Source organism: Babylonia areolata, chromosome 19 (assembly GCF_041734735.1).
Source record: "Babylonia areolata isolate BAREFJ2019XMU chromosome 19, ASM4173473v1, whole genome shotgun sequence".
Classification (NCBI taxonomy): Eukaryota; Metazoa; Mollusca; class Gastropoda; order Neogastropoda; family Buccinidae; genus Babylonia; species Babylonia areolata.
In genome coordinates this window covers 54,458,605-54,470,129 of record NC_134894.1, presented here as the reverse complement: position 1 = coordinate 54,470,129, position 11,525 = coordinate 54,458,605, and the positions used below count along the sequence as shown (strand labels likewise).

Below are 11,525 nucleotides of genomic sequence, written 5' to 3'. Positions count from 1 at the left end.
ATGCTGTTTATACTCGTATCACAGCAATGTGTGCAAAAAATATCGTCTCTGAGATAAGAACACAGAATGGTTCTGTGGGCAAAACATCGATGTTTAAGAAACAGAATAAGAGCTCTCGCACACAACTGAAGAAATATCTTTAAATACACACTGACATAGAACGCTAGTTCTAGTTTCATAACAAAGGAGATTTCCCCGCTGCTAAAAGAAACAACAAAAATTAGCACAAATGTACAGCAACTGAATACAGTATGCACAAGCACAGAAAATAAATCTCGATCACTATAAAAGTCTGTCTATAAAGGCCACATAATCTGGGACAACTGTTTTCTAAACTGAAAACGATTGAAGATGACGATGTTGATGCTGCTGTAATGGAGGTCCGTTTTAGGTTTGGGAGTTCAACACACATGTACACACTGAATATCATGATTTGTATTATTCAAAGGAGGGTGGTGGTGGAGGGTTCATGATGTTTGTTAGTAATCAGGAACCATCGTGCTTGTTCTTTAGCAGAAGTCAGGCAGTGTCTTTACAAGTTTAATGGTAACAGTAACACTTCAGAATAATTGATGAAAACTGTAACACGTAACCATAGCTTGTCCAATGTCAGCCAGAAAGGATATTCAATGGTAAGTGCCTGGATTTTATTTAAGTCAAGAAAACACGATAAACCAGAAGAAGAAGAAACAACATCGAGTCCACACTCACATATTAGGACCTCCAAGATCTCCAAACGTCCCTCCTGAGGGAGCATGCAAACAATTAACAATACAATACAATTGTACCCTTCATAAAATTAAGTTACTATCAATATTCACCAGTCACCAGTATGTTTGAAGTAGTGCAGCGGACACAGCTGTAGCGACTTAACTGTTCTTCGCAGCAGCAGCAGCAGCAGCAGCAGCAGCAACAGCAGATATACTTGTAGCAGGATTCCTGGTTGTGACAGTGGTGATAGTAGCATTACCAGTGAGCGTGTCAGCAGCAGCAACAGCAGTAATTATTACAGTTAGCTATTGTTTTTGTTGTTTCTTTTGTTTGTTTTTACTGTTGTTTTTGTTTGTTTGATGGTCAAGGCGCCAGTCGTGGTAACAGTAACTATTAACAGCTGTTGCAGCAGCAGCACCAGAAGAAGTGGTTGTAGTAGTGGTGGTAGTAGCAGCAATGGGGGTGTGCGCGATGCTAGTGAATGCATGTGTGATCACACTCTATAGAATAGCATAATGTGAAACTCTTGAGTCTGCGTACACTGGAGCACACTGAAAACTATACCCTCCCCCACACACACACGCATACACACACGCACACAAACAAACAAACACACACAGATACACTCTAACTCACTCACACACACACACACACACACACACACACACACACACACACACACAGAGGATAAAAAACACACACAGACACAGACACAGACACACACACACAGACACACACACACAAACACACACACACACACACACACACACACACAAACCAAAAAACCATGTGTTGACAATTTGGCAAGTTTGTTCAAACAGATGATTAAAAGAAAAAATTTTCTAATTTTTTTTTAAAGATAGAAAAAGAAAACAGATACACAAGGAAAAACACATCATGCTCATAGTACTTGTAATTCAGAACCACACATTGTATTGTGAGTGAAATCTGCCGCACATAGCGTGAAGCGACATACTGTGGCTCTGGCAGTCTTATTCACGTCGCAAAATCATCTTCTCTTAATCAGGCAGACAGACAAAGAGGAAGACAGACAGACAGATAGATATATATTCATCAGAGATATAGACAGATTGTATCAATGATATGGAGGAGAGTTCGAAAAATGAAGCGAAAGAATAAGAGAAAACAAGAGACAGAGAAAGAGACAGACATCGAGACAGTCAGAGAAAGAGAGAGACAGAGAAAGAGACAGACAGAGAAAGAGAGAAGCAGAGACAGAGAGACAGAGACAGAGAAAAAACGAAACAAAAATATAATACACCTTGTCCTCTGATAAAACAAATGAAGAATAGAAGCAAACAAAGGGACCGACAAAGTCAGATGGGTGGGTGGATGGATGGATGGACGGACGGTTTATTCATTTGTAGGCTACTGCCCCTTATGAAAAGGTGTCAGAAAATCATCACAGACAGCGTATCATGACTTATAAAATGGCATTCGTTCAGCTAAATGATATATATCATATATCATGCCTTCTTTAAAATAACATACCCTCACCTAAGTAAGACATAACACACATCATGAAACATACCTGCTTTTATTTGATACGTACACACCTAAATAACACACAATATACAGTATATTTCACACATGCTTGGTTAATAGCGCTCAGTTAAGTTATACACGTTGTTCATATGTAAGTTGTGCTTTGTTACACCCAGACATAGGAATCGTTCGGAGTTTAAACGATTATACGCAAAATAACTGACAGATTTCTAATGCTTTGTTTGTGTGCTGATGCCTACAGTAACGACGACCTAAACTGATTTGGAAACTTATGAATATTTCAGTGGTATGTACTGTACTCTTGAATCATACAATACAGAGCAGGACAGAACAAAGTGCACTTCATTTTCTTTCTCCATCTGTCAAAGCGGACATAATAAACCAGACCAGCCTCAATGTGCATTCTGTAACGATAACAATGTTCTGCAATTTCAGAAATGCCCGTCTGAATAATGTCATTGCACACTTTAAAAGTCTACCTAGATTCATCAACAAATGTGTTTTGACATTGGGTACAGTGCAAAAAGCTCTGTAAACATTAAATCTTTCACTGTTATTTACACAGAAGTCCCATTCTTGCCATCTACACAAAATTAACCTTTCTTACAAAATCCGAAGAAACTATTATTGTGAGGCAGAGCAACACAGAGAGAACCAAATCGATACAAATTTGGTCCTCTGGGGAAAAAAACATGATGAAGAAATGAGAGAGAGTGGTGAATTGGTGAGTCCATGCAAATTATGTTCCACAATGAAAAATACAAGTCATTTAGAAAAGAAAGAACAATACGGGAAGACGAGACAAGGAAAGAAAGACAAGACAAGATCAGAAACACAATTCAGGAAACGAAAAAGTTAATAAAGAAAGAACGCAAAAAAGAAGAAAGAAACTGAATGAAAGCTGCGTTGATTCAGGATGTTCCTCGAAAATGGTGGCCAGATACCTTCAGAAATATACGCATCAAAAATAAGGAACAGAACTTTCAAGAGAAAAAAAACACTCAGAGACAAACAGAGAAAGAGATAGACAGACAGAGACCGAGCAAGGCAGACAGAAAAGAGAGGCAGAAACACAAAATACTTTTCCTCCAGCAACCCTCCAGAAACACACACACACACACACACACACACACACACACACACACACACACACACACACCCCAACTCACTCCTGCCACAGAAACAGAGTGGACTGACAATACATGCAGACAGAACAGATCAAAGATGTGAATGAATCACTAACTGATATCCCTCAATCACACGTATCATTCTGTGCAACGGAGTTATCACACCTCAGGAGTCAACATGCAAAAGTGTATGTTCTTCTGTTCTACAAAACAACAAATCACCAAACACACAAAGACGGAAAGAGAGAAAGAAAGAGAAAGAGACACAGAGAGAGACACAGAGACAGAGAGACAGAGACAGTTGAAAAGAGAGACAGACAGACAGAGAGACAGAGACAGAAGGAGAGAGAGGAATCAAGACTGCGTAAGGTGAAAAAAAAAGAACACTGCAATACTACTTACTCTTTCCAGTGAACATGTAGGCTGACATGCAAATAATACACACGTTCTTTATTTTTTCTCCAATTAAAAACAAAAACAAAACAAAAACACAAAAAAACAAGCGGAAACAGAAAAATGAACGCAGCAAACGCTGAACGCGATAAACATTGAAAAACAACAAGCATACACCATACTTAAAGTAATGCTATTCTTGTTTCAAATAAATAAGACACGCAAAAAAAACAAAAAAAAAAACCAACCATACGAATTCAGATTCTCCCAACGTACCAGAAAGATATCAGCTTGAGTAACTTGTAAAAACCTTCGCTGCTGCGCAGACCAAACTGTAAGTGCGCCAGCAAAATTCCAATAATCCTTCACCATACAAATAAACAATTTACACTGAGGCAGAATTTTTTTCCTTTGAACAGTTCACCAATCCACGCGATGACGGTTAATTTTCTGTCCCATACAAATGATCCAACTTATGTGCTAAACGAGTAAAATATATGCATAAGACATGTGAATAACTGCATGGAAATATTTAAGAAACCTTCGTCGGTTTCGGATGAAAAGGAACATACAGAAGAACACACAATTAGTATACAACCGAAGTACAAGCACACAGGCTGTATACATACTCTATGCTCGTATCTTTCTGACTGTCACTCACTCATTTCATTTGCCTGAAGAAGAGCCTGCGGCTTCGACACGTTGCCTCTTTTATCTCATTTAAGCCGACTTTTACTAAGAAACTCTTAGTCTGCCCTTACTACGCTTGTTGTCCTATCATGGCGCGGTCACATTGTGGACACAGCCTGTTCAAGACTTCACAAGGGTTTGTTATGCACCTCTCCACCTCATTATTTCCAGCACGACAAAATTGGGAGCTTTACCTTAACTAAATAAGCAAACAAAGGGACCGACAAAGGCGGACTGACTGACACGGCAAGTGCTGACAAGTATTCACCGTTCCTCGTTAAGCATCCCCCAGTAACCTCCAGCCCGCCTAGTTACCCACCTACCCACATCCAACTTTCACCTCCATCCCATCCACTCACCACCATCATCATCGATAGGCTCCTCCCACAGAATTCACTCCCCCAACTTCCCCGAAAGCTCATCATCCCCTCACGCCCCCAAAACCCTCTTCCACTCATCACTACCACCATCACCTCTTCTGCCTCCGACAGTCCACCATCCCCAACTTTCACTCTGTCCCCCAAAACCCATCCTTATCCACACTCACCACCATCACCGCGTTTGCCAATGAAGGGCGAGGCATCGAAGTCCATGGACCTGGCACCCCCATCAGAAGTGGACAGAGCAGCGGAACTGCCGTACCGGGAAGGCCTCTGCTGGCCTGGCGATCTCAGCACGTGCAGGATCCTCGTCAGAAGGGGGTCTCTCCGCGTCAGGTCGGTGTCCCGGTAGCTTCCTTCATCTCTCACGCCTGGAATGTTGGACGGGTAGTCGGGGAGAGAATCACCCATCCTTCCGCTGCCATACATCCGGGCTTCTCGGAAGAGAGCGTCTCTGTCATCTGGTGGACACATTGTTCATGACTGTAGATCAGTATTTGAAAGAAAAAAGAACAAAATGTCCAGCTGATTTAAATACATTTTTTACGAAATCAACAGGGCTCGAACTATTCTATTTCCCTCAGGAATATAGCAGACATTGTATTGAACAGGTAAGGCACGGTGTGTGTGTGTGTGTGTGTGCATGTGTGTGTGTGTGTGTGTGTGCGTGTGTGCACGCGCACGTGTGTGTGTGTGTGTGTGTGTGTGTGTGTGTGCGGCAGTATCATTGTAATCACCTCCCTATCGAAAAGAACTGGCTTTTTTTTTTGAAGGGGAAGGAGAGAGAGGGAAATAACCTTTCTACCAAACAGGACAACCACTTTTTAGCATTAGTTTGTTGAGGAAAGGATTGGGAAAATGTTTCCCGACATATTTGTGGTCAACTGGTCGAAAATGATGCTGATTATGCGACCTTCGGATGGAAAACAAACATCCGTCCTCAGACACTTGGAAAGTCATGGTGACACGTTTCCTTTGTGAAATGGACAGTGGACACGGCATGGGGCGCATGTAATGACATTTTGGTAGTACTGCTTGGCAATTCAAAATCATTCGTTATTTTTGCTATTGTGGCCATATCGGTCACAGGATGTAATGCCTATTGATTCATCCTTTGTTGTTGTTGTTGTTATTGTTTTGGTGGGAATTATTCATTGCAATCAACATGGAATAAAACCACCGAATAATGCACAGTTATCTTGTTGTTGTTGTTGTCGTTTTACTGACTCACTTGTGTAAACAAAGTGAGTCAATGTTATAACCTAGTGTTCAGTTGTGTGTGTGTGTGTGTGTGTGTGTGTGTGTGCGTGCGTGCGTGCGTGCGTGCGTGCGTGCGTGCGTGCGTGCGTGCGTGCGTGCGTGCGTGCGCGCGCGCGCGCGTGTGTGTGTGTCCGTGGTAAACTTTAACATTGCCATTTTCTCTGGAAATATTTTGTCTGCCAATACCAAATTTGACTTAAACACAGTAGGAAAAAACTTTTCAGTCATACCAATAATAGGTTGTAAGTCTCCAAATTTAGCCGTATTTCCGAATCAGTAACAGTTTATTTCGTTGATGCTCGGTCCGGATTCCGAAAACCGCTGTTACCCTTTGCAGCTTCCTTGTCCGATTCCCGATACGCCATGACCTCGTTTTTCATGTTTGCAATTAAAAGCAAAGAAATACACATTCTGGACAGAACACATACAATGACACTAACTACATTACTGACGTGTTTACTGCATATGAATATTCTAAAGTGGACACTAAATTAACTAGAATGAACAGAAAAGAAAATTTGACTGCCTCGTCTACACGGCACTGGTCAGTGCAGATCTTGACAAAATATTTTGCAAAGCCTGACGCGATGGCAACGTTTTCTTTACCGCCGAATTATGAATTCCTTAAATAATCATCGACGTGTTTACTGCATATGAATATTTTAAAGTGGAAACTGAATAAACTAGAACGAACAGACAAAAAGAAACTGAATGGAACTTTACGGTAGTTTCTCAGTGAGTGGAAAGGCAAAGCTTGTCGATCACGGATCTCTGCAGATCTATAAAAACGGACATAATTTTTTTTTTATATTGCAGTGTTCTTAAGGCGATGGGAATGTCTCCTTTACCTCGGACTTGAAAGAAAATGTTTAAATGCCCGAGATATACTAAAATAACATGATTTAAACTGCGTTGTGACTTTGATTACCAATGTCGATTTATTCCGCTAAAAGAACATGCTTAAATAATCATTTTTGAACGACAATACATAATCCGCGTTAGCGCAGTGGGTAAAACCACTCATTCTCGACCCAAACATCCGCGGTTCAAATCTGCATTGAAGCCTTTTTTATGTTTCTCGCGAAGCTGTGTATAATAACGAATAGAGAATACATTTCAACGAACTAATTTTTGATTTTTAAAAGTTTGTTGCTGTTTGTGTGTGTGTGTGTGTGTGCGTGCGACACATGTGTGTGTCTTCGTCTTATATCAAAGAGCAAAATAATGTACATGGTACTAGTTTTACTTCAAAAGTTTGCTTGAGCAGAGTCCATCTTTGCCCTTTAGCCTTTTTACCGGAAAAAAAAAATGTGCGCGAGTTTTATTTTGAGAGTGAGATATTTGTTTTGCGTTCCAAGCAATACCCAGTTGTATTGAGCCAAAAATACACACAGGGAATCGTTCACGGAAACCTCGGCACTAATTCTCTTTTTTTTCCAAACACGTAGCTAGGCAGACAGACAGAAAGATGGAGACAGATACAAAGAGAGTTTTAAGATGACAAAAAAAAAAAAGGAGAAAAAAAAAGAAAAAGAAAAAGAAAAAAGAGACACGTGACCAAACTGACTCCCGGTTTTCTTACCTCTCTTTGCCAACGAGAGGATCAACGATCGCATGTTGCTGCGGGGTTGGGGGGATGGCGGCCTGAGGGTGAATACAATATAATATCATTAAATGGTTTGCCATCATAAATCACATTTCAGTTATAAAGTCAACAGGTTTCCTTGTTTACAAGTCTCCTTTTATCCAAAAACTATTCGTTTTTCTGCCAGGGTCACACACACACGCACGCGCGCACACACACACACACACACACACACGCACACACACACACACACACACATTTACAGTCACTTGCACACACACACACACACACACACACACACACACACGCACGCACGCACACATTAACTCGCTAATGCCTGGTCCATCACTTGTGAAAAAACACGTGAACATAAAACACAAAACCGAACAAAAGTACACACACACACACACAACATATATTTCCATGCACTAATGCCACAAGAATCGATATTATGCACGCCTTGTGTCAACTCATTCTCCAACTGTATATTACTCACAGTGTTATATAACAGTACGAAAATACAAAAAGACAGGGTATTCTCTCTCTCTCTCTCTCTCTCTCTCTCTCTCTCTCCCTCTCTCCTGACTGTGTGTCTCTTTCTCGCTCCGTGTATCAGATCCATGAGAGTATGAACTCGCTCGCGAGCGCACGCACACACACATGTTTACGCATACAGGCATGCTCGCTGTCACACACACACACACACACACACACACACACACACACACACACACACACACTACGATTTATAAACGTTTACTTACGTGGGAGGCTGATTACAGCAAACGTAACGTCCTGCAATTAAACAATAATTCAAATAAATTATCAGACTACATTTCATTAACAGTTTCAGCAACTTACTGTGTGCAATTTCACGTTATTACCTTTCTTTTCGTAACGTATGTATTTGTAAAACACAATATCTGTTGTGCAGTATTTGTACCTTGTGAGTGAGTCTTCCAAGAAAAACAACTCAAAAACGAAGACAAATGACTGTTAAGTCACCCCCTCCCCCCCCAATTCTCTCTCTCTCTCTCCCTCCCTCTCTCTCTCTCTCTCTCTCTCTCTATCTATCTATCTATCTAGATATCTATCTGTCTATCTATCTATCTATCTGTCTATTTATCTCTCGCTATCTATTACTCATACACACACACATACACACGCACACGCATATACACACATTTTTTTTTTATTATGTACATACGTACATTCATTTTCCAACACATGACGATTACTATTGATTTGATATCTCATGGGGTGTGTGTGTGTGTGTGTGTGTGTGTGTGTGTGTGTGTGTGTGTGTGTGTGTGTGTGTGTGTGTGTGTCTGGTGTCTTAAAACCTCTAGGTTTTATAAGAAGAAAAAAAAGAAAAAAAAGAAAAAAGAAAATAAGATTTAGCCTATTCTGTATTCTATTCCACTCACTCACCACAGTACAGGTGAGAGAGAGAAAGTGGAGTGGTGAAAGGGGGTGTTCTTTCATATATTATGACGAGTGGAGAATGGGGAGGGGTTTACCAATGTGACATTCTGTGCCAGACGAGCGAGACAGAAAAAAATGCACTTTGATGAAATGCACAGATTTACGTAACTGAGTGGAAATTCTAAAACTACTAACTCACCTTGATCTGCATCGAGCATGTAACATTTCCGACACACATCACTTACAATCATAAAAATAAATTAACAGAAAAATTGATTAATTATTTAATTGTCTGTGGGTGAGAAGTGGGGGGAAGGAGGCAGAGACAGAGAAGGAGAAAAGGAGGTTAGTCGTGACTGTCAGTCTGTAAACGAAATGAAACAGATTGAAGCAATATAATCAATGAACTTAACGAAATCATTCAGTTATCCATGAATCATCAGGCAGTCGATCGTTCAATAGATCAATACATCGGCGTTCATTCAAAAACAAAAAACAAACAAAACAAAACAAAAACCAACCCGCAAAAAAACACCTAAATCCAAACAGAAAAAATATAAAAATCACACTCTATTTCTTTTTTTTAATATCACACACGCACGCACGCACGCACGCACGCACGCGCGCGCGCACACACACACACACACACACACACACACACACATTCTTGTGGTTTGCCAAGCATATTTTTCAGCATGCCACATGGGAAAAAATGCATAAATTTAGAACAAAAAAACAAAAAACATAAATAGTGTCATTACAACATGCATAAACCTGAATAACATGAAAAGTGCCTTCGCAACAAAGAAGGTAAGAATGAGATAATGAGAGAAAATAATAGACGGAAAGATAATGGTAAGCATTCCATTTATAATGTATCACATGCAGTACAGCATTACGTTGGGACATATTGACAGACAGAGAAAGAGACAGACAGACATCAACAGACGAATCCAAAGCAACTATATGCCAGGCCGGTACGACAGACCGAAGAAAGAAAGAAAGAGAGAGAGAAAGAAAAGAAAGAAAGAAAAGAAAAATACAATACCAAAAAGAAGGAAAGAAAGAAAAGTAAAATACAATTCCAAAAAGAGGGAAAGAAAGAAAGAGAAGAAAAGAAAAACACAATACCAACAACCAAATTATAAAAAAAACTATATCCAAAAACAAAAAATAAAAAGTTCAGGTAGTGCTCACAAAAGAACTAAAAGATTCTTCGCAAAATGTCTAGTTCGCAACCAGTGCAACCCTGTTCAAAGCACATATAACCTTTCACACCAAAGCCTCTGAAAACACATCACAGAAAATTAGAAGAAGAAAAAAACAAACGAGAAACAACGAAGATGTGATGAATACGCTCGAAATAGAAGACAGTTGCAATAAACGGGTATATTCCACGATTGCCAAATCAAATACTGAGACAAACGGACAATGAACAGAACCACAAATGATTCTTTCGTTTGATTTCGCTTTTTTTTTTTCTTTTTTTTTTTTTGTGCTCGTTTATTGTTGTTTAATATCAACACACGAAATTAATATTCCCCTTCACTTCATTTTTTTCTTCCTCTATCATCTACCATGCATCCTCAAAACAAACGAAAACTGATTAACATCTGCACAAATAATCTTTAAATGATAAACTGATTAACATAAAAAGTACTGTATACACGAGGAAAATTGTATGTCTTGTGAATCTTGGATGATTTTGCCACTGAACAAAGGAAACACCAAAGAAATTTGCGCTGAAATGCACAGAAATTCTTAACTATTGGAAGATTGCCTTGCTCCACATTGATAACTACATCTTAATGTTGAGTAAAATGGAGCTGAAGACCGGATTTCAAACACTGAACTAAGTTTGTTTTTAAACATTAAAAATATTTATCAATAAACAGCCCATTACAGTTTCCCTGTACAGACTAGCAACAAACACACGAACGTAAGAAGACTATATTAAACTAACATCCATCATGAATGTCACGCACACTGCTCACAACCCTCTAAAAGGACCTGTACCCTTTACAAAACAACGACAACGACGACGATGAGGAAGTCGGGGGAACGGATGGAAATCAACAGGAGACGACAGAAGTGAAATACCAACGCGGAAAAAAAAAGAAAAAAACAAACAAACTAATTCAAAGACAAAACTAAAGAAACTAAACCAAAGACGTCAATGAACATAACGAAGAGAAATGACTGCACAGTTTCTTCTCTCTCTTTTTTCGTGCGTGTTTTCTTTTTTTATACTCCGTGCGGTAAGAAAGGAAATGTATAATAAAAACGTAACCGTGGTGTCCCTAATAGCAACTGTTGGTATTAAAGATATAACAGCGTGGTCTGAATGGTTACACAGAATGAAGTCGTGGCTCAAAAAACAAAACAAAAAAAAGTTCAGGGTTTCACCAATTCCCCCCCCCCCCCCCC

General features: G+C 39.8%; 1 protein-coding gene across 9 annotated transcripts in view; it reads right to left on the bottom strand.

Moving 5' to 3' along the window:
• The window catches only part of LOC143294363 (uncharacterized), a 78,358-nt gene that overhangs the window by 8,708 nt on the left and 58,125 nt on the right, over positions 1-11,525 (bottom strand). For 5 of the 9 annotated variants that reach the window (XM_076605819.1, XM_076605825.1, XM_076605820.1 and 2 more), the window contains 3 exons: positions 8,438-8,468; positions 7,671-7,732; positions 4,996-5,289 (listed from right to left, as the gene is read on the bottom strand). In XM_076605819.1, coding sequence (XP_076461934.1) covers positions 4,996-5,289; positions 7,671-7,732; positions 8,438-8,468 — 387 coding nt within the window. Of the gene's footprint in view, positions 1-711; positions 746-3,767; positions 3,789-4,995; positions 5,290-7,670; positions 7,733-8,437; positions 8,469-11,525 lie in introns of all 9 variants that reach the window. The other 4 variants (XM_076605821.1, XM_076605823.1, XM_076605824.1 and 1 more) reach the window with 2 other exon arrangements.